General features: G+C 52.8%; 2 protein-coding genes across 4 annotated transcripts in view; one reads left to right on the top strand and one right to left on the bottom strand.

Moving 5' to 3' along the window:
- The window catches only part of DCAF8 (DDB1 and CUL4 associated factor 8), a 57,519-nt gene extending 43,473 nt beyond the window's left edge, over nt 1-14,046 (top strand). For both annotated transcript variants that reach the window (XM_075563655.1, XM_075563654.1), the window contains 7 exons: nt 3,526-3,598; nt 4,031-4,088; nt 4,598-4,705; nt 5,870-6,000; nt 9,340-9,459; nt 9,835-9,951; nt 10,442-14,046. In XM_075563655.1, coding sequence (XP_075419770.1) covers nt 3,526-3,598; nt 4,031-4,088; nt 4,598-4,705; nt 5,870-6,000; nt 9,340-9,459; nt 9,835-9,951; nt 10,442-10,558 — 724 coding nt within the window. In that variant the 3' untranslated portion in view covers nt 10,559-14,046. The remainder of the gene's footprint in view (nt 1-3,525; nt 3,599-4,030; nt 4,089-4,597; nt 4,706-5,869; nt 6,001-9,339; nt 9,460-9,834; nt 9,952-10,441) is intronic.
- Nucleotides 12,637-22,768, bottom strand: PEA15 (proliferation and apoptosis adaptor protein 15). 2 transcript variants are annotated; one of them, XM_075563657.1, is made up of 5 exons: nt 22,608-22,768; nt 16,503-16,676; nt 14,780-14,935; nt 14,555-14,640; nt 12,637-12,902 (listed from the first exon to the last, which is right to left on the bottom strand). In XM_075563657.1, exons 2-4 carry the CDS (start codon nt 16,672-16,674, stop codon nt 14,576-14,578), a joined length of 393 nt encoding a protein of 130 aa, XP_075419772.1. In that variant the 5' UTR covers nt 16,675-16,676; nt 22,608-22,768; the 3' UTR covers nt 12,637-12,902; nt 14,555-14,575. The 2 variants fall into 2 exon arrangements, with proteins under 2 accessions (XP_075419772.1, XP_075419771.1); XM_075563656.1 differs by having other exon boundaries at nt 12,637-14,640.
- Nucleotides 22,769-22,914: the final 146 nt, after the last annotated feature.

Genomic DNA, 22,914 nt, shown 5'->3' with positions numbered 1-22,914 from the left:
GGGTCAGATCTCCCCTCAGGTACAGTGATGCTGGGAGCGAGAAGTGACTCCATGGCACACACACAAAGATGACGGGCATTAATAGAGGAGGGTTCCCCTAGCATCATAAAGCACCTCCTCAGGGCTCTCCTATGAGTAATTCATTAAAACCTTACTCCACCTCACCAAACAGCCCCGATTCTGCCCCATTAAACGCCCCACCCCCACACTCAGAGCATTGACAAGGGACACAATTGGAATCCCTCTGCTCACTCTCTCAGTGGCTCATGTTAAGTCAGTTCTGACTCGTAGTGACCCTGTAGGACAGAATAGAACTACCCCTTTGGCTTTCTGAGACTACAAATCTTCATAGGAGCACAAAGCATCATTTTTCTCTTGCAGAAAGGCTGGTGGTGTTGAACTTCAGATCTTGGGCGAGCAATCTAATATGTAGCCTACTACAGCACTAGGTCTCCTCTGTGATTGATGCCCAAACTGCTGTTTGGATGGGATGTAAATTGTTGCGCAGAGGATTTTTCAGGGAAGGATTAGAGAGATGGAAGGAATGTTTTCAAAAGTGTATTGGCCTAGTTGGAGGATATGCCAAGAAATAGTAGCTTCACTTTTCGGTAGTTTTTAAAGATGTAGCATCTCTTGCCGCGATACTTTTTGACTTACCTTTGTACAGTCAAAGTAGATCTTACGGCCAGCTTTTTGGGAGCATCAGCATTTGAGGGATGGACAAAAGGCAGCTCTTTGAACAACAGTGGAGTGGTTGGATATTAAAGGAAAAAAACATTTTGTGGAAGGAGTAGTCGGCAGGTCTGCAAAATAACTTGTTGGCTCTGTCAGTTTATTGCTTTTATTGTGGGGTGGCTATGAGTTGTCATTGACTCCATGGCAGTGAGTTTTACTAGAGGAGTTTCAGTGGTGAAGCGAGGCCCAAACCATATTGGAGTAGGTTGAGAAGTGACTCGGAATTCAGAGTGTCTGCGGTTCGTTATTCTTTTCAGTAATTTGACTGTAAGAGGAAGGAAAGGTCAGGCAGTGCTGAGGAAGAGGGGAGAAATGGTCTACTCAAACAGGGTCTCTGAAGGGCTGAAGTAGAGAATGGCCCTGCCATTCGTGGCTTCATGAGAGGCTCCGAGTCCTAAAGGAGAGGCTGATGTGTAACGACAGGGGCAGAATCCATCTTCTGCCTCACTTTGAGCCCCTAGCATCACACTCGGCATGTCTCTGGATCATGAGTGGCAGATTAACTTAGGAGAAGGGAAAGTGAGAGCAATTGGACTGAGGCAGCTTAGGGGGAGAGGCGGTGGTTTACAGTCGTTGCTCTGGAGTGTGGCAGAAGGAGGACTGGCCACATACAAAGATTTCAAGGATTAATTGAAGTCATGCCGACTTTCATAAAGCATTCATGATCTACTTTTGAGTAGAGATCATTACTGGGGAGGTGACACACAAAAAGCTCTATAATGTTTGCTGTTTTTGTGAAAATTAACAGTAATTCACAAAACTAGAGCAGTGGTTCTCAACCTTCCGAATGCCATGACCCTTTCATACAGTTCCTCATGTTGTGGTGACCCGCCAACCATAAAATTATTTTTTGTTGCTACTTTATAACTGTAATTTTGCTACTGTTATGAATCAGGAGACCCCTGTGAAAGGGTCGCTCGACACTCCCCCCCCCCCCAAAAAAAAGGGTCACGACCCACAGGTTGAGAACCGCTGAAATCGCGGGTTGAACTGAGGCACTTGAAACGGACATAATTGAGAATTGCTACTTGAAATAGGAAGGACCTGGATGAAAGGAGCCGTAGTGTGGAAAAGGCTCGAGGCGTGAGGACCTTGAAGGTCGGGGAAGAACATAAAACAGAAGCTAGGTTGGGGAAATAGGCTTTTTCTCCCTGTACTTCCAGTCGCCTTGTCCGCACTGCTGTGTTGCTGTTCTCCTTAGGTGCCACTGAGTCAGTTCTGACCCAGAGGGACCCTAGGCACACAGAAGGAAACCGTGCTTGGTCCTGCACCATCCTCACAGTTGTTTTTATGTCTGAGCCCATTGTTGGCACCACTTGTCAGTCCATCTCTTGAGATCTTCCTCTTTCTTGCTGCCTCTCCACATTACCCAGTATGATGTCCTTCTCTTGGGTCTGGGCTCTCCTGACAGCATGTCCAAAGTACATGAGACCAGGTCTCGCCACCCTTTCCTCTAAGGGGCATTCTGGCTGAATCTCTTCCAAGAGAGATTGGTTTGTTCTTTTTGGCGTCTGTGATCCTTTCAGTATTCTTGTCACCATCATTCCAGTGGTTCAATTCTTCTTTGGTGTTTGTTATTTGATGTCCAACTTTCACACGGATATAAAGCCATTGAAAATACCATGTCTGTCAGTGTGTCGGACGGACTGTGGTTGCTTGTGTGTTGCTATGATGTTGGAAGCTGTGTCAATGGCATGTCAATTGCCAGCAGGGTCACCCAAAGTCAACAGGTTTCAGCAGAAGCTCCAGACCAAGAACGGGCTTCAAAGAAGAAATAGACTGTCTACTTCCGAGGACTTGGCCCCCGAAATCAATCAATCATTCATTTATTTTTTAAAAGATAATTTTATTGGGGGTCTAACAATCCATACATCAATTGTATCAAACATTTGTACATGTTACCATCATTTTTTTAAAAAATCATTTGGGGGCTCGTACAGTTCTTATCACAATCCATCCATCAATTGTGTCTTGTATATTTTACATTTGTTGCCATCATCATTTTAAAAACATTTTCTTTCACCTTGAGCCCTTGGTATCAGCTCCTCATTCCCCCCGCCCCCATGAACCCTTGATAATTTATGATTATTTTTTCATGTTTCACTGTCCGATAAAGTCCCTTCACCCACTTTTCTGTTGCTAGACATTTACTTTCTATTGAGCCCTTAGTATCAACTCCTCCCCCACCCCACCCCGCGACCCCTTGATGTATCACATCTTACACTGACCACTGGCTCCCCCCATGGTTTCTGTTATCCGTACCCCCCTGGAGGGGTGTATATGGTATGTGTTGATCATTGCACTTGGTTCTCCCTTCCTCTCCTCTCTCTACCTTCCCCCTACCCATATGGCATCACGATTCCCGTTCTTGTTCCTGGTTTCCATGTGTCGTGAGCTCTCATCTCTGTCTGTACCTGTGTGCTTGCTCCGGTCTAGACCGAAGTGAGAGGCAGCACTGGGGTCATGATAGTGAGGGGTGAGGAAGCCTCAGGGAAGCAGGAATTTTGTGTGTTTCATCAGTGCTTTACTTCTCCCTGCCTGACTCATCTCTCTGTGGAAGGATGTCCCATTGTCTCCAGATGGGTTTTGGGCCTCTGCTCCGACCCCCCTCATCATTCTCAGCAGTATGGTTTGTGTGTTTGATTGTTTGTTATGGGTCTGCTGATGCCTGTTACCCGGTCCCAGGGACACCTCACGATCGCAATACATTGTCTTACTGCTATATTCACTTGTAACTCTTGGAGAGATTAGCTTATGTGTTTTGACATTTTCATACTTCCTTCTCCACAGGATTTATGACCAGAGGAAAATTGACGAGAACGAAAATAATGGTGTGCTCAAGAAATTCTGTCCTCATCACCTGGTAAGATTCATGGAGGACCATTGACTTCAAGCTTTCCCGGCTGCCCCTGAACAGTGACGTGGTAGGAAGAGCTTGGATTTGGATCCTGGTTCTCCCACTTGCCAACCTTGTGCCTTGGGGGCAGCCACTGTACCTTAGCCTCAGTTTTCCTATTAACAAAATAGAGATAACGGTAACTGCCTTGTGCCATGATCGCAAGACCTTAACATGCAGCCTGTGTATAAAATGCCCAGCACACGGAGACAGCCAGCAGGGACCTTAGGCGTCTTCCCCTGAGGTGGTCCTGTTTCACTGGGCTTGCACTCCTGTCTCTGTCTTTTTCTCTCAATCTCTGGAGAAAATATAGGAGACTTTGAAGGAAAACCTGTTTCCTGAAGGTGATATAAAAAATGGGGGGGTGGGGCATCAGTCAGTATCTGCTCCTTATTGCAGGTGAACAGTGAGTCCAAAGCAAACATCACCTGTCTTGTGTACAGCCACGACGGCACAGGTACGTGAGCAGGGCCCAGCTCCTAGGCTGGCACGCCCCTCGTCCAGGGAGCTGCTGAACCAGTGAGGCATGTGCCTCCAGAGCTCACCACTGGGCTTTAGCTCCAGGAGGAGCAGCTGGGGAGCAGCTGGTGATGGGGAGCACGTAGTGGGAGGATGCAGCAGATGCCCGTGGAGATGCCAGCCACCACTTGCAGAAAGCTGCAGGCGATGTTTGACAGGACTGTCCTGGAGCCTGGGCTACTTGCCTGAATAGGCTCTTAGGTCTTCGATTCATTCCCGAGTTCATAGTCACGGTCTTTCTGAGCATTCTTCCACGCCTAGCTTGGCAGTGTGTTCCTAGCCTGTCCTATACAACTGACTTGCCTGCCTTTCTGAGTAAAATGGGTGCTATACCTGGGTCTTAGGAGGGGGCACTGCTGGCAAGAAGCCCCACCCCACCCCACCCCCCAGCTCCTGGTCCCAGTTTTTCAGCCTTTGCCTTCACTGCTGTGTGCTTGTTCTTGGCAGAGCTCCTGGCCAGTTACAACGATGAAGACATTTACCTGTTCAACTCCTCTCACAGTGACGGGGCCCAGTATGTTAAGCGATATAAGGGCCACAGAAATAATGCCACAGGTGAGGCTGTCTTCCTTGGTCTCCATGGCCCAGTTTGTGTGCTTGCTTGCAGAACCACAGTTCTCTCCTTCAGTCTGTGCACAGCTGAACTACGTAAAGAAAGGGGACTGGCTGCCTGCTGATGTGAGCAGTGTGAGGTGGTTCCCCAGTTGGTGTGAAGCCTTTGGGAATCTGCTGTGTCTAAAGCGCTCAGGAGGATCTTTTAATGCCGCAATGATGTTGCTTCTCCTTGATTTGGATGTTTGGAGACAAGCTTGAGTATTTATTCTTATGATTATGATTCCCAATAACTTCACGATAGCACAAAGACTTTGTTAGGAGGCTAGGGAAAACCCTCTTCAGTCAGTGGTACCGAAACACCTAAAATGGGAAGTAAGCAAGACAGGAGCCCGTTCCTATGTCTCTGGTTCCCAAACTCTGTTGCTCACTGGAATTTTCGTGATAGTGTTTCAGAGATAACAATTTTTTCCCATCACGCACATTTCATTTCTTTTTATTGGTATGGGATGCAATTTGAACCCCAGGGTTTTGAAAGCTCCCCAAATGGTTCCAAAATGCAGGAAAAATGGGGGAATCAAGGCCCTTGGTTAGTACCACTTTTATCCGGTAGCTGTCATAAATCAGACTAGATTGTTTTCCTTTTCTAGAACTTGTAAAGCAATGGGGGAAAGCCTGACCTTGTGTTCCAGCCCTCGTGGAGACAAAAGGGTGCCAGTTTGAAGCTGTGGGTTTGCCCTGCAATCTTCTGGCTTCTCTCACTGCGGACAGTGAAGACCACTGTTGCAGTGTTCTGGTGGCCAGCCCAGTGAGATGCTCTTGCTGATGGGCAATGGCATTTCCACCAGGTTCAGGTCGTACACACACCAAGAATTGTTTTAAGGAGGCTGGGGCAGTTCAGCTTGACATGGGGACGATGTTAGGCTGGTGGTTGCCTGATAGACGAATCAAGATGGAGACTTTCTAAAAGACTACAGACTCCTCATCCCAGTGAAACACTGTAGATTGTATCCCTATCTGTTACACATTCCTCGTTTTGTGAAACAAACAGATTCTTCGGTTCTCAGCTGGTGTAGAGTATGAATAACTAGACTCCCTGGGAGGTCAGTGTGAGAGAAGCCTGATGCCAGCCCTCATGTGTTTTGTTTCCCTCGTTTGTCATTTCAGTCAAAGGTGTCAATTTCTATGGCCCCAAGAGTGAGTTTGTGGTGAGCGGTAGTGACTGCGGGCACATCTTCCTCTGGGAGAAGTCATCCTGCCAGATCATTCAGTTCATGGAGGGGGACAAGGGCGGCGTGGTGAGTATGGTGTGTTGGGCTGGCTGGCATTGCTCTCCGGTCATGGAGGTTAGGGCTGCTGTCCCGGGCTGCGGAGTGCTCATTGTGTAGGATATTATCAGACCACCGTAAGGCTCCAGCCAGCTACCTGGAAACGGTATGGCTATAGTCTAGGGTTATTGAGGTTTCATTGGGTTATCTTCTCCCTTTTCCTGTCGTCTGCCCCTTTGAGACAGTGAAAAGAAAATGGGGTTTTAAGGATGGCTGACGTAAACTCACTGCCTTAGTGAGGAAACACATGTGTAGGTCTGGGCCCTTTTCAAACGAAAAGCACTACTAACAGAAATGTCCCCTCTTAAGTATAGCTTGACTGGGTCCTGGAGCTGAGGCTAACAGCGCTAACCGTGTCTTGGCTCATTGGGACAGTCAGAATGGTTTGTGCGTTAGCTGACCCAGTGGTCAATGTTGTTTGTGTGCTGATTGCACTTTGAAGTGTGCTTACAGTCCAATATGCTTACGGAAGGTGTGTGTGGCAGGGACGCAGAATGTGTCATTTAAATAAAAAAGCTGAACTGCCTACTGTATAATCCATGATTAATCACAGTCTGTTTGTCCTTTGCATTCTGCAGACAAAAAGTAAAAGCAAAGATCTTATGTGTTACAATGAGTGGTCAGCACTTCAGATGTATCTAGCTGACCATGTTCATTTTTCTTTTTCTTTTTTGAGACCCAGAGTTTGGAAGGAGTTCAGTAACTCTGGCAAGATTTTTGGACCCAGAGTATATGAGACAGAGTTTAGGAAAGGTCGATGCTATTTGTGACCAAAATAGTAGTGATTACTCAAGGCCTCTGAGGAACCTCAGAGGCAGCTTGGTGGTTCCTCCTCTCCATCCTTTTCTAAGCTGTGGGGAGCCGCAGAGATCCCGGTCGTCTCTTGCTGTTTACCCAGAGAGCAGTTTCAGACAAGCTCTTGCATTCAGAATCCTGTTCCTTCTTGCATGTGTCTCGCTCTTGTGTGGAACTGTTTCAAATTTTCTTGTGGTTTCTTTAAGTGTTTTGGAGATTGAGGGCTTCTATGGCCTGTGTGCAAGTAGAGAGGCTTCTAAAAGTTGCAGGTGTGTCTCTTCTCTGCTTCATTTCTTACTCTTCCAGTAAGGGCCTCTAGAATAGACCGCACACCTCAGAGAGCCAAATGAGAATTCTGCAAAGAGGCGGGGGGGACAAAGAGGGGGTTTTCTTGCTCATAAACGGTTAGGCTGTGCCAGAGAGCTGGAGAACTGACTGTAGTCCCCTAGGCCAGCTCTTGGCTAGGCTCGCTCCAGAAGGGCTCCCAGGCCATGCCTTTTCAGCCGGCTTTGATGATTAATCCGGGAACTGCATCGCCTCGGGAGGAGCGGGCTCAGGCTGTCTGTGTCTTAGGGGTCGTAGGAGTGGGGCTGAAACAAAGATGCTTCCTCCACACAAACCGCATGTTCTGTCGTCCTCACACGGTTCTCTGTGCTCCGCGCAGGAGTCTTTTTTTTTCCTGTCCCAACCTCTGAGCACTGGGCTAACCAGTTACAAGCCTCAACAGAGACGCATGTAGTTCTAGATTAAGAAGTAGTGTTAGAATTTGAGAGGATCTTAGCGATTATTGTCTACCTTGCCCAGGTTTCCTGGAACCCCCCTTGATTTCATTCATCTTCATGGGACGTGCCAAAGTGGGGAAGACTCCCAAAAGCACATTCCTGCTTTACCCTTCTCCCTGTATCCCCCGAGCCCAGGCCTCTCAGCCTGAGTTCTTGCTCTGGCATTCCTGACAGGATACGTTCTAGGGTTCCAACAGGGATGGTTTCTTCTCTGCCCGTTCTCACTGTCTGCTCCAGCTCCAGCACCGTGTGGCATCTTGTTCTTCTTGCTATAGTCTTCATCTGGCATTCTGAGGAATTGCTCCCTGTGCACACTTCCGGCAGAACTAGCTCAGAGTAGAGATGGGTGAGTGGGTTCAGGTTTGTATGTGTTCATTGCCACCTCTCTTTTGCAGTGGAGGTTTGGTCTGTTGCCTCATGCTTTGGGGTCAAGCTGGAACCACCTCCTCCTGCGTGAAGAGTTGAGGTAGAAACTTTACTGTGAGCTCTGATCTGATAGCTGGAGTGGGCCGAGGAGAAAGGAGTGGGATTTCTACTTTACTCTTAGGCCCAGATTTAATTTCCGTCTTTAGGGGGCATTTTTGTTGTTGACTCATAAAATGGAAGCCAAAGAAGTTTTGAACTGTATGGTCCAGGCTTTATTTTCTCTGCCTGCCCTTGGCTTCGTCTAAGCTATCCTCTGCATGTGCAGGTGGTGGGCGGGGGGGTAGGGGGGAGTGGGGAGGGGGGCGGAGTTGGTCCAGAACTACAGGGTCTGTTTGCCAGTTGTTTTGTGCTGCCAGTATTGGACGTGGCAGTCTCAGATGGGTGGGATGAGGTGAGGAGTGGCTGGGACCACACCTTTTTCCTCCTGAGTTCCTTCTCTGTGCGCTCATCTGACTAAAAGTCTAAAAATGCTTTAGCAACGTAATCTGGGACCAGTTCTTCCGGTAGGGATCTGCCCTGCCCTGCCCTGTGTTTCTTCCCTCGTTAAGACAGCCGAGGTCATGGGTACCTTCCCACTGAAGGTAAGCTACATGAGCCAGGTGCACCTGCCACAGCTCATTTCCCTTGCAGAGTAAATGTATCCAGAAGTTGGCTAGAGACCGAGCCTGGTGGTGGTGGGCGGGTAGGGTGGAAATGGGGGAAGGGCAGGAAGCGGTTTCCCTGTCATGTGCAGCCCTAGAGCTGAGCATCTTGTGCTCTCGGGGCAGTGAGCGAGTCTCCACCCGCCTCCTTGCCCCTAGCCCAGCCTCTTCTACCCAGCCGTAAATAAATGGAACTGTTCTCTGACTCTTCTCTAGGGGATCGGCAGCAGCAGCTGCTGCTTTCTTCAGAAATTTATTTGCCACTTGGTGAAAGTCACTAAATTGTTTTTTTCCCAGCCTGGGGCAAGTTGGAGCTTTGGAATCTTAGAATCAGTGGGGTCATCTAGACCTCATTGCCTTCTTGTGAATCCAGCAGTAAGCTTGGCTAGTTAGTCACCCACTCCTAGGGCTGTGTCTGAGGTTCAGGCCACCTATGACTTAAAGGTAGGAAATGATGGATGGGCCTGGTCTTATACCCAGTCTTTGCCCAGTGCTTCTTCCACCCCCAGGAGGCCCTTTGGCCTAGACTCAATATATATGGGCCTGCCTTTCCAGCAGCTGCACTAGACCTGATTGAGGGCAGTTAATTGGTTCAAGGTAAATGATTTCAAAACTTGTGTTAGTTACACAATGCTGAGCCTGTGGCTTTCCTTCCTTCCAACCAGGTAAACTGTCTTGAACCTCACCCTCATCTGCCTGTGCTGGCAACTAGCGGCCTAGACCATGATGTCAAGATCTGGGCCCCGACGGCTGAAGCGTCCACTGAGCTCACCGGCTTAAAGGATGTAAGTGATTGACAGCAGTTCTTTTCTTTCTCCTTCTGTCCGTCCTGTAGGAGCTGTCATTGCCATGGGCAGGAGTGACTTGCTTCCCAGTGTTTTGAAGGCACCGCTCTAGCCCCTCCTCTGCATGCTTGTCGTTCCCTCTCTAGGAGCAGCCCCAGGCCAGGACCTGCATGAGATGGCTCTACTTGCTGCTGTGAGGAGGGCTGGGCGCATCTTTAGGAAGAATCCTTCCATTTCACAGCCTTCCATCTTCTCAGTGGCTGAACCACTTAAGCATAATAGCACTCCCAGAGGAAAGTGTCCTTAGGATAGACCGCCTACCCTCCTGTCAGTTCCAAGGTTCCTGTTCATTGCTCCTACCCATCTGGGTTTCAGGTGATTAAGAAGAACAAGCGGGAGCGGGACGAAGATAGCTTGCACCACACTGACCTGTTCGACAGCCACATGCTATGGTTCCTCATGCATCACCTGAGACAGAGGCGCCATCACAGGGTAAGCTGGGTGGGGGGAGGGAGCTCCCAAGGGCAATGACATCCCCACCCCTAAAGGAGAAAAAAAACGGTTTCTGTGCACACCTCACTATTTTGGAGGAACAGTTGCATGGTGGTCTGCGTTTCTACCATTGTGTCCCCCATCCCATCAGAGCCCTGGCGGAGCCTCGGCAGAGCTACCAGCAGAAAGGGGCGGTGGTTCTTCATGGCCATACCCAGCTGCTCCCTTCATAAAAGCAAAGGCACCAGGGTGGGGAAGGGCTGTAGGGCAAGGGTCAGCAAGTGTGCCTGCATTTTGTAAATAGTTTTATTGGGACACAGCCACACTCATTTGTGGTTTGTCTGTGGTTGCTTTCATGCCAGCAAAGACTGGTGGAGTTAAAAAAAAAAAACTTATTGCAGAGATTGGCTGACATTGGAATTCTAGATTAGATCTCACACGCATGTCCCCGTCCCAGAGACGTTACTAACAAGCCTTTACTATTCCACAGCGCTGGCGAGAACCTGGGCTTGAGGCCACAGATGCGAACTCCGATGACTCTCCTAGTTCTTCAGACACATCGGACGAAGAGGAGGGCCCTGATCGGGTGCAGTGCATGCCGTCCTGAGGCCTTACACTGGGAGGGACCGGCTGGAGCTACCGAGCTGGTCCTGCCTGGGGCATCTCTCTTTTGTCCCAGGCCTAACATTCAGCAGAAATGCACTTTGGACCTTTTGCTTTAGAGGAAAGACAGACATCCCAGGAGAAGAATGACCCGAGGGGTCGCACTGTTGTTCCAGAGCGCCCGGGAGTGCAGGCTGACTCCTGGGTTGGGTTCTCTGGGAAGGTGCGCAGGGCTCAGCAGAGAATGAGGAAGGCCTTCCTGATGCCTTTTTTTTTTTTGGTGGGTGGGGGAGCCTATTTTGTTAACTGGTTTGGGGTGGGGAGTGGGGTTTCTTTAATCTCCCTTGTTTCTTGGGCTGTGGGGAGGGCAGAGGAGAGGGGCAAATGGCTGTTAGCTACCAAGGCAGAGCTGGGGAGAGGAGTGTCACACTCTGGTTTAGGTGTTTGGCCCGTTTTCCTTTATTTTTTTAAAGTCTATGACAGTGTCTCCCCCCGTGCAGGATCCCATCCTAGGGTCCCATTTTTCTGGGAAGTTCTTAGTGCCCCTACCACCCCACACTTTTCCCTTTCCTTTCCACCTCACCCATTCTATGACTTAGCACAGTGTTTTGCACTTGAATACATATCCTTCACGCTCATTTCTTCAGCCTCTCATCCCAAAATAGATCTGGTGAGGAAGGTTGGGGGAAGGCAGAAGGAGAAGGGGGATAGAGGTGGAGAAAGAATAGGAAAGAAGTTACATCTTCTGTTACTTAAAAACAAAAAGACTGTGTGGTGGCAGCAATCTCCCTGTCAATGTTAGAGGCCTAATTTTTTAATCTATAAATATATTAAAAAAGTCAGACTTCGATATATCAAGTTAAAGTTATTGTCAAAGTTTAAAGACATATATTCTCTATGAATGCAATAAAGGGACTTAAAGAGAGTTGAACCAGAGTAATGATGTGGAGGTGACATCTTGGGACAGCCCTACCCTCTATGGGATAGCCATTGGAGATGGGGATCCATCTCTTTAGTTTTCAGAGGCTGTTACATGGAAGACTCCTCAGTTCTGCCCTGGTTTTAGGGAGTGGGGGAAGGAGATTCCTTCCACGTCTTTGCATCAGATCTCCTGCTTCTCCTAGAAGAAAGGCTTCTTTTCCCAGAGGGCGGCCCATCTGTGAGAGTTGACAACTATCTCAGGAAGGGTGCCCTCACTGCAGCACCCTCTGCTTGCATGCATGACAGAGGACACCCTCATTCTGCAAGCCACCAGATCCCTTCCTGTTGGAGGAGTGAGAGGAAAGCCTTCCCAGTTGGGCCTGACACCTTGTCCACCTCCTTATGTCTCGGGCACCTGTCTTATCATTGTTCACCAAGTGTGAAAACCCAGTGGGATTTTTCCTCTTCAGTGGTTCTCGCCTCTATCTCTTTGCTCCCAGCTTCTGTAAGATCCAGTCAGGAGTTTTATGTCTTGGGGCAGTCTGATTCCATTTGACCAGGCTAGGGAAGAGAGGGAGAGAGGTATTCCTGGACACTCCTTCTCCTAGGGGACCCAGTTTCTAGCAGCTCAGACCAGATGTTGGTCCCTGCGCTGCCTCCCTGAGGTAGGGGATGTGGCGACTGTGTGGTCTATTGCTAGTGGGGTGGGCTGAAAACCACGCCCTCCGGAGTTTGTTGCTTTTTTTCTCAGTAAAGCTTTTTTCTTTCCCTTTGACCTCATGCTCTGTGTGTATGTGAGCCATTAATTCATGATGGGCTCCCCACCCTACCTCACCCCCTTCAGATATGATCATTAGCCCTCTGTTGGTCAGAGGCCTGATTCTGCCCTCTTAGCCTATGCTTGGTAGAAATTTAGCGAGACTGGTCTGAGACACCCATGTTTACAGTGCTCGGGCTCTGATGGAAGATTATTATAAAGGGGGTAGAGGTCCCATTTAGCTCAGGGATACTTAGGGGAGAGCAGTAGAATCTTTGGTGTGTTCCCCAGCCCCTGTCCCAGGCTACAATGGAAGACGTGGAGGTAAATATTGCTCCCCCTCCCTTCCCAGTCATCCAAGGGCTCCAAAATCCTGGCCGTTCACAGAAATTCCAGAATGGGGATACAGTACAATCAATCACCTTTATTCCAGGGTTAGAACACACTGCAGACAGGAGCAAAGGATAGGAGCAGTCTCAACAGCAGTACGAGTACAGGGGCAGAAGGGAGGGTGAGGTTGGTTGGCTGGAGATTATTTTGCCTCACACAGAAACTGCTAGACTCCGCTGAAAAGGACCCTGTCTCTCCTCGCATGTCATCCTCTGCTCTCCACACAAGAAGCTGCTCTTGTCCTCCGGAGGATCAGACTACTGGGTTCACTCTTCTTTCTCTGTCAAGGAGAAGCCAGACAGGCTGGGGAAACTTGGGAAGGTGTCCTTTAAGGCAAAACTGTGGAGTACTCGGTGTGTGTGTGTGTGTGTGTGTGTGTGTGTGTTAAGGCAGGTGTCCACAGCAGTGGCCAGAGGGGACAGGACAGGCAGGCTGGGCTAGGAGTGGAGGGTGCTCTCCAACCAGTCTGGCTTCTTCCCTCTTCCAACAGCTAGCCCTCCCCACCCGCTGAACATTTTGCTGACCTATCCTAAAAACGCCTAGCTTAAACCTTCTCTAAATACTCTTGCGAGTGAATGTGAATTCAGTGTGTTGGTTGGTTTTGTGCTGTGAAAGCGCTCTTTGTTTGGACTGTGTAGCAGTTTGACTCTGCCACTCCCCTCACTGTGGCATTCTCCCCCCCCCCTTCCTCTGGCCTAGACAATAAGTTCATGCTAGACACCACAAAGAAGGGCAGACATGGCAGTGCAGGTTTAATATACATATATGTAGAATATATATGTATACACAGTTAGCACGGTCAGGGTGGGGAGGGGCATCTGGGGACCGGCAGGAGGCTGGGGTCACTCACTGTAGTGATGGGGTTAGGCGGCTTCCACAAGCCCAAGGGGCCAGGATAGTTAGTGGGGGAGAGGGGTTGCCACTCCCACTCCTGGATTGAAAGGGCTGGGGATCAGTGCAAAGGAAAACTAGATAACTTCTCCCCTGTCTTCTGGCTTGAGAGTGTCTCAGACCAGGGGCCAGGGGAGGCTGCCACAATAACCACATCGGGGCCCTGGAGAGGGGAGGGCCGGTTGGGGGCTATAATCTCAGGATCTCATTCCCCAGCCTCCCCCAGGTTCAGGGTCAGTCTGTGCAACAGTCTGAGTAGGAATAAAGGAGTGGAAAGGGGCCCCTTCTCTGCCCTCCTCCCTGTCTCGGCTCAGTGGTGCATGCCCCCAGCAGAGTCTCTCCAGGGCAGAGGGTGCTGTGGGGGAGTGAGTGGGGAGATAATGCCGGGAACACTGTGGGCTTTGGGGCCAGGAAAGAGCGCAGTAGTCCTCTCTCACGAGACTCCTGTCTCGTACTCATCCTCTGCATGTGAGAGGGACGCAAAAAGGGACATGTCGGTGCCCAGGCCCTCCCACCCGAGAAACATCTGGAAACTCAACTCTCCAGTCCTATGTGGGGCACATAACATTGGTTGCTGGCTTTCCCTTCCCCCTTCCGTGTGTGTGTGGGGGGGGGGGTGGCCTCTCCACCACCTCCTCTCCGCACTGCTTATATTCACCCACCTCTGCCAAGCCACACACCCCCTCAGCTCTTTGCTGTACAAAAATGCAGGTCCTTGATGCTCCCACACCTCAGAGGTATGTGTGGAGGAGTGGAGGGAGGGAAGTAGGGGAATGTGCCAATTTCTATTTGCGTAGAAATAGCCCCTACCTCCTTTAGTGTGAGGAAATGTAAGCCCTCCCTGACCACCCCCCAGCCCCTGACAGGGAGGAACTAGATGAGCTAGACACACAGACAGCTAGAGCGTGCGCACACGCACACACAACGCGCACAGTAGGGGTTTAGGACCAGGTTAGTAAGAGGGTAGGTCGGGGGAGGTGCCCTTGCTCCCTCCCTTGGAGAATGGGTGGGGGGGAGGGAGTGGTATGATGAAGGTCCAACCTTCCTCTTCCTCCCCTTTGCTCAGGCCTTCTTCGGTGGGGGGGCCAATTTGATGATCTCTTCTTCAGAGGGCTGCCGGATAATGTCTGAGGGCAAAAGGGGGGTGTGTCCAAGGCGGGAAGTAGTGGGAGATGCCTGGTAGGCCCTTGAGCATCAGCCACTACTCTACAAACTCAAGTCTGCCAAGGACACGGGGGCTGCTGTGTCAAGGTCCTGACCTCTTACCTTTGTACTTCTTGGCACTGGGGATACGGGTTAGCTTGGTGTCCAGCTCCTCCTCCTCGGAGATCTTCAGCACACGAGTCCTGTAGTCCACCACCATAGTGAGGAGGTCAGGACGGCGGGAGATCTCAAAGATGTGCTCGATGTAGGACAGGTTGTCTGGGGGAAGGCAGGAGAGAGACCCAGGGATCAAAGCTGAGCCACCCAGGCCAGCTGCCACTCTTCTCCCAGGCCAGGGCTCCGGAACCAGCGCCAGGTTGCTCAGAAAGTAGGCAACACTACCAGAGGACCCACTGAGCGAGGATTAGAAAGCTGAGGCACTCGAATCAGTGCAGAGGGCTGGTCCACAAGGGGGGGCGAGCAAGTTGATCAGGGAAGCTGCTAGATAGTACTTTTAGGTCGAACTGGAGGGGAGATTTGTTTTCAGGTCCCATTGGGGAGGGGGGAAAGGAGCACCGGTTTCCACACAAGGGCTGTAGGGGTGGATTATATGAAGAAGGCACAGCCCCCACCACAAGGGTGACCTCCGTGGCCTGGCCATGTTTCAGCGGCCCCTGGACAGTTCTTTCCCGACCCTTCCCCTCTGAATACAACACACGCGAGTCTTCCGAGTGTGCAGTGTCTTCCAGATGCCTGTCTTCTGGTTTACCCAAACTCACTGGCACCCAGTCCACTCTGACCCCGCAACCCCACAGGCTCCTTCGGAATCCGTCCTTGGGGTTTCTGAGAGAGTTTGGAACTGCACATCTTGCGGTTAGCCCCCCAGCACACAGCCCACTATGCCGCCAGGGTTCCTTCTACAAGCACGTGTTAAAATTAAGTTTTCCCCAGAGCTAGTTCACGCCGATTGCATTAGTAACTTCTTTCCAGACCCTCTACAGACAGACCTGTGCCCAGCCAGGCTAAGCAGGACCCCTCGCTTTTCTCTCAGCCCAGCCACTCCCTTCCCCCGGTGACATGGTCTCTGCCTAGCCCCTCGTGGACTCTTGTCTTGTGAACTCTTTCCTGAAAGCCCCCAGCGGGCTGGGGCTGCGTTAGCGCCTGTGGCAGTAGTCTACCTCCAAGCAGTTAAGAAAATGTGAGAAGGTGTGATCTTGCTGCTTTACATTTCAAATGGCATTACTTTTTGTATCTTTATGTTCTAGTATACAAGGGCCCCTGAAAGTTAGTGGGCAGATGGAATTGAGGGCAGAATTTTCCCAAGTCCCCTTGGATATGTGACAGCCCTGGTGGCGCTGCCAGGTGAGCACTGGGCTGCCAGCTACAGGGTCGACACTCCTTCGGAGAAAGATCACGCTGCCCTGCCAAGATGTGCAGCTGGGCGCCCTGTGTGGGACCTCTGTGAATTGGAATATCTACTTAGTGGCAGTGGGTTTGTAAATGTGACAATGGCATGGTAGTATCTAAACCTTTTTCCCCCGCCAAGGGAGGGGCACTGTGGAGGCCCCCTGGATTCTCAGTCCAACTGCTCAGGGGAGTGTGCTGCATGTGTCGTCTGAACAGTGGTCCTCAACCCTGCTGATGCCGCCACCCTTTCAGACAGTTCCTCATGTGGTTGGGGACCCCAACCAGAACATGACTTTCGTTACTATGTAACTAATTTTGCTACTGTTATGTATCGGGTCATTTGACCTCCAAAGGGGTCGTGACCCACAGGTTGAGAACCACAGGTATAGGAGCTTTGGGCCCACAGGCTGCTGGCAGATCCCCCCGGCTCCCTCCCCACCTTTGTCCAGCTTGTTGTGGCTCTCCAGGAAGCTGAACCAGGCGCTGCCGGTCGTGATCTCCTCGCTCTTCTCACTGGGGATGTCCTCCTTGCAGGCGGACTTGAGCTGTTCCAGATCTTCAAGGGTGATGTTGTTAGTCAGGTCCTGGAGGAGGCTCCCGTACTCAGTCATGACTGTGGCGGAAAGCAACAAAGGGAGAGGGAACTGAGCCTGGTTCAGTCCTCACAGGTGTGTGTGTTTAGAAGGTGGGAAGCGGGGCCCCGGGCTGGAGGCAGAGAAGGCGGAACTAGGGGTGGAAGGGGGCTAGACCTGAAGACACTCAGAAGCTGGGAGTTAGGCTGGAGCCTAGAGTGACAAGTCACACCTTCTCCCCCACCCTCCCAACAGTAACCCTGGCAACAATTCCCCTGCTTGAGGAGGAGGTTGCTATAGCAACCTACTCAGGCTTTCTCACCCATTGCCTTCAAGTCCCACCCCCTCAGTCGCCCCACCTACTTGCAACCCCACCCTTAAAAAAATGGTTTGCTATCACCGTGAGAAGCTGAAAAGAAGGACCTGTTATTTGTGATTCTTAGCTCATATCCTTCCCCAGATGCAATGGGGTCCCTCATGTCAGCTCCCCATCACTTCACCACTCATTCATTTTAGATGGTTGCCTAGTTGCTTGGTCTGACAATCCCCGGCCCTCTCAGCCCTGTGTGTAATCATTAAGAGCCTGGGAGGCAAGGGACCACCCCCACCTTTATGGAGCCCATTTTTCTCCCCCAATGACTCCCAGGCCCCCACTCAGCCTCCTCTCCTAGCCTTTGTTGGTGTGCCGACAGCCCCTGCGCCCAAGAATACCAAGCGGCTGGCTCTGGCCCCCTGCCCGGTTCCCAGGCTGGCTGGGTGGCAAGGGGAGGGGGTTTGGATACAGCTTTGGGAGAGTCTTGCAGGAAGGAGGCTGTCACCCTTCTTACATCAACGCCCTGCTGGCACAACTGTTGGCATGGCCCCCCCACAGAGGACGGGGCAAGACCAGCGCTCAGCTAGGTCCTTCCCGTCCCTCGCCAGAAGGTTAGCAGAGAAGGCAGAGAACGTTCAAGGTCTGCATGCACTCACAGAGATGGGAACTGTGGCTAAGACTGGGAGAAGGAAGGCCAAACCTTAAGAACTTTCTGGATTGGATAACATGAGGTTCTCGTGGCGAGCTCAAAAAACGGACTTTCTTCCCACGCTGAAGCAGGCTCTTGCATAGGCAGCCAAAGCTAACTTGAATATGTACACACAGCATGTAGTAAATAACAGTCTGGCTCTGGACCAATGGGTGGCAAGGAGCTCTCTGTGGCCTTGGCTCAGGCTGTCCACAGGGCAGCTTTGCAGTACTGGGTGTGGCAGGTGGGGGAGGGGTCTAATTAGCACCCCTTACTCTGGCCAGCATGTAGGGAAACTGAGGCAGAGAGGCATGTCACTGTACAGAGGTTCAGACAAGTCCCCATTCCCAGCTCCCTAACGGTCCAGAACAAACAAGCCGCCTTTGGTGGCAGGCACCAGGACAAACACAATGAGCCCGACAGCAGGGCCAGCACGACCCCACAGCAAGAAGCAGGCTCTCACAGGCGGGCCCCCTTGTACACCCAGGTGCAAGCAGACAGAAGGGCCCAGCGGTGGCCTGCCAGGCTGGGCTAGGAACAATGCGCTCTGACTGTCGGCACCAGGAACCATTTCTGCCTCGAAATCTAGGTCATAGCAGCGGGCCCTGGAGCCTAGCCCCCCCCCTCCACTGATGAATGGCCAGAAAAGGAGTGCAGGTGAGGATACTGGGGAGAGGGTCTAGAAATGGGGGCTGGGGGAGGTAGTGAGGAAAGCATCATGGGAAAGAGACAAGATGCCCCAAGAAGCCTCAGCTCCAGTGCAAGAGACCTTGGGCCTCAGTCCTCAGCTGGAAAGGCGGGTGGAATTGAGGCTTATTCTGCCCTGCTTTCACATGGAAAAGCAGCGTTTGTAAATACGAGTGATCGTGTGTGTATGTGTGTGTGTGTGTGTCTGTCTCCGGGGAGGTGGGTAGGAAGGGATTAAAGTGTGTGAGACACCCACCCACAAAGGCTGGGAGGGAGGGGTGAGTAGGAGCTTTCTGTGATCGCGGGAGGCCCCTAGGAGAAGTGGGGGTGTGAATGTGAAAGTGGCGGGTGAGAAATGTGAGTGCTGATCTGGGAGGGGTGCAGGTGTGTGGGGAGCAGTGGGTGGGCATGTTTGGATTTGCTGTTAGGGAGCAGATGTGCCCATGGCAGCATTGGATGCGGGGGGGTGGGGTGGGTGGGGGGGTGGGGTGTGTGTGTGTAACTGGAGGGAAGGGGCCAGCCAGTGAGCAGCACACAGAGTCCATGCTGAGAAGACTTCAGCAGCCGGGGCACTGCCTATTACCATGGCAACCTCCATTCTAGGTGCCCCCTCCCAGTCTTCAGGACAATGCCACCACTGGCTGGGAGGAGCCTAGGGAGTAAGAAGCCACAGAAAGGCCAAGAGGTAGCAGTCCTCTGAGGGAGTAAGGGACAGGCCAGCCTGGTCGCTCCCCTTCTTGGAAAGACCGGATCTGTCCCCTAAGTGGCCATAGGGCTAAAGTGTAGATTATTTCAATGATGTGGGAGCTGGGAAGTTTTACCTGGTCCTGAAATCTTACAGATCAACCAATGCCTTTGGAGTGGTTTGGCCTTGGTGGGATGTGTCAGAAGCTGGCTCTTCACCTTCCTCAACAACATTCACCCTCTTCCAACAAGATTCAGAATTCCCAAGGGTCTGAGGAGAAGTCTCTTGCCCTCCTGGTTCTGGGATAGCAGCCCTGGTCTCTGGAGCAGTTAGAGAACTGCCTGGGAACACCAGGCAGCCTGGGCGGAGGCCGTTCTTGGGACAGGATACCAGGGCAGGAACCGGAGCCCAGGCTGTCAGGAAGTCAGCCCCTTCCCTCCCAGCTCATTCTCTGCTCTGTGCTTCCTCACACCTTCCTTCCGCCCTCCCTCTCCTTCCTAGCTGGCTCCAGGCAGAGCCCCGACAAAGGGCAGACCAGCCAGCCATGCTGGGGAGAGGGCCGAGGGCATGGGTCACTGCAGACGGACCTTTCAGAGAGGAAGCTGGGAGGGTGGCAGAGGGTGTGGGGCAGGTGCTCCCTGGGGCGCTCTGAGAAGCCTGGCAAAATGGAGCCACGTGCGGAGGGGGTGGCTGCAGGACAACTGCAGGCAGGCTAATCATGAAGTGCTGCACAGTGTGGTCTCCAGGGTGAGGAGGGGCCACTGAGACAGTCTCCCTCGTACTCTGCTTAGTTCAGGGCTGGAGCCTGTCCGAAGGGAGAAGTCCTGTATGTCAGTCACCGTGATTCCTCTTTTTGTCAGGCGAACCTGTGGGGGTGCGGGGGTTGGGGAGGCAGGACGGGGCGGAGGGGGGGGACAAGCAGGCCCCCATGAGAAGAAGCAGAGGAGCCCTTTAGGTTCCATCAGGCTGAGGCCGACTCATGTGATAGGCCTACGTGGTCATCGTTTGCACAGAAGCAGAGAGCCAGGCCTTCTCCCACAGTCACCAGACGGGCTCTCGGTTAGCCACTGACCCAGAGCTGTGGGTGCCACCCTGCTCCCTTGACCCCTTCAAGGCCTGGGCCCAAAGAAGTGCCCTTAGTCCCCTGGATACTTCCTGAGAAGTCCCTGCTCACTAGTCTGTGGGTCCAAGTCCCTAGTCCATTTAAGAAGTGAGAATGAAGCCTGTGGATTAGGAAATGCCACCCCCCCTCCCTCCCTCACATCTGCAGCTGTCCCAGGCAGAGAGGAGGGGCCAGCCTACACAGCTGCAAGGAAGGACCTGGTCATCTCTGCAGTGGGAACAAGCGGCTTACGGCTTATGGGCTGGCAGCCTGGCTTACAGCCGCTTGTCTCCCATTGCTGATGGGGGCGGGGCAGGGGGTGTGTGCAGCCAAGAGTGGTGATAGGGAAGGGGCAAGGGGCCGGAAGTTTGGGAGGAGGGGTCCGTTCTATTTCAAATTATATCTGTCCCCCAAGTTCTGGCAGTCTTTTGTTTCATCCCTAATTTCTTCTTTAATGTTATACTCAACAGCCTTCTCTTAGCTTCTTGCCAGCCGCGGGGGAGGCTTTCCTTCTGTGACAGTAGGAAAAGTGGGCTCAGAGGCTCCAGATCAGCCTGGGAGTGAGGGGCGGCAACATGCCTGAGGGCCAGAATATTCCGTCCAGTGTGCACAATGGGCCCCCCTTGGCTGTGCAGACCGGCCAGCCAGAGGGGAAGAAAGACCAGACGCAGAATGGGGCACTAGAGGCCTGGCACGGATGGGGCGGGGTAGGAGGGGGCTTTCTGTTGGTGTGCGGGGGGAGGGGCTGTGATTCTCCCTAGCCCCTTTCTGGCTGGACTCACTGCTATTTTTTCTGTCCCAATGGGCTCACCCCTCTGCCTTGCCTCTAAGTCTGTTTTCCCCTTTCTAGTCTAGCTTTTCCTACCCACCCATCCCACCTTGGGGGGCCTTGGTTAGGGCTCTGGATTCCCAGTTGGCCGAGATCAGTGGTGATTTGGGGTGAGGAGGGGCTGGGAAATCCAGGAGGTGGCTACATGCAGACTGGTGGGAGGTGTCGGATACTGTGCATGGGGTCTGTCTCGGGCAGAGGTGTATGGCAGGGCGATGACGACGCTCCATACATGGCTGCAGACACACAAGCTGGCAACCGACCCACAGAGCAACCACAACTGGAAGAGCAATTAACACTTTCTGACAGCCTGGGGGCCAGACACGCGTGTAGAGAAATGAGATACACTTACCAAGGCTCGTTTCCTCAGCTCCCCTAGGGACCTGCTGCTGTCCTGCCTTCACCCTCCCTCCCTAATTTCTAAGCCCTCTTAAGTCCATTCCCCAGCATCTCCCCACTCTGACCATCCCTGTCTGTCTCCCCTTTCCGCCCTCTCCCTGGTTCGGTTCCCAGTGTCTAGTCCCTCTGTGGACGGCTGTCTTCCTCTCACACACATTCCCCTCATTCTCACAGACTTGGGCTCCATCCCTGGCTGACTCATACTCATGCTTTCCTCTTCTCCCTCGCCCTGGCTTTCACCCCCTCCTCCTTCCTTTGGCCACTCCGATGTCCAGAAACTGGCCACTCCCGGCACCCTAAGCTACAACTGGACCCAGCGGAAGATGCTGCCAGCAGCCCTGACTCGCCCTGCTCACCCACCTGGGAGCACCCGGTTCTCGCATCCTCCGGATCCTGACTCCCTGCCCTCTGGAAGCGAGGCCAGGACTTTCTCTCCTGGGTCCCTGCCCTTTTCAAGAGGCCTCTGAAGCCCAGGGCTGGGGAAGGGAAGTCAGGACAGACTCGGGGACAGTGGCCCTCTGTCCACCCAGCTGTGCTATCAGACTGGAGTCCTTGGAGCCCACAGGCTAGGAGAGGCACACATGGGGGCAGGGGGTGTGGTAGGGGGGTGGGACGGCTGTGATTTGCTGTGTGCCAGACACTGTGTGTAAGAGTCACATGGCTGTGTGTCACTGCTGGCGTGCTGCTTCTAGATGTATGTGTGTCAATCTTGACATGGATTATTTGACATTAATTAAGGGGTTTATGTTAGATACTTAACTGCTATACTCCCCCAGCTCCTGCCTCCTAGGCTCGGACCAGCTTTGGCCTCTCTTGCCTCCTGCCTAGATGATGCAGGTTTGGGTGAGGGGTGGGAGGAGGGGCTTGGGCGCCCTGGGAGCAGGGGATGAGGGCCGAGGACCTGCAGCAGGGCTAGGTCCTGGGCTAGGGTCAGGGGAGAGCCCGCCGACCTGCGAAGGTGAAGGCCAGTCCAAAGCTAGAGCGGAGGAAGGAGGGGCGGGAGCTGGCCGGTAGAGCCGGCTGGGCGGGAAGCAGGCTCCATCCGAACCCCCAGGCCTGAGCCCAGCTCCCGAATTGCCGTCCCTCGTGGACTGTGCGGCCGAAGCCATGCCGTCCTGGGCTTGCCCTCCGCGCTGGGACTCACCGGCCGAGAACCGGACCCCTGGGGTTGGGGGTGGGGGGCACGCTCCCAAGCTGGCCCTCGCGTCCCAGATCGTCACCCCGACAACATCGAGTCCAAACCTGCCCAGTCCCCGCGACCCCTCTCACCGCCTCCGGGGCTGAGCGCGCAGGGCGTGGGCACTGCAGGTTCCCCCGGTTCCTGACCAGCGTCCGGAGCCGCCTCTTTGGCTCCCGCCGCCGCCGCTGCTGTTGCTGCCGCCGCTGCCGCCGCCTCTTCCGCCCGCGGAGCCCGAGCCCAGCGCCGCCTCGCCCCACCCGGCTGGACGTGATGTCAGAGCCGGGGAGGGGCGGGGGGCGGAGTGCCCGAGGGGCTGGGGTTCTGGAGGGTTCCTAAGATGGGGGTGGGGGGGCGGGAGGCTGGAGTGGGGTCGTAGCCTTCTCCTTCCCCCTCCAC

Source organism: Tenrec ecaudatus, chromosome 1 (assembly GCF_050624435.1).
Source record: "Tenrec ecaudatus isolate mTenEca1 chromosome 1, mTenEca1.hap1, whole genome shotgun sequence".
Classification (NCBI taxonomy): domain Eukaryota; kingdom Metazoa; phylum Chordata; class Mammalia; order Afrosoricida; family Tenrecidae; genus Tenrec; species Tenrec ecaudatus.
The sequence above is the reverse complement of the archived record's forward strand: the minus strand, read 5'-3'. Positions and strand labels throughout refer to the sequence as shown.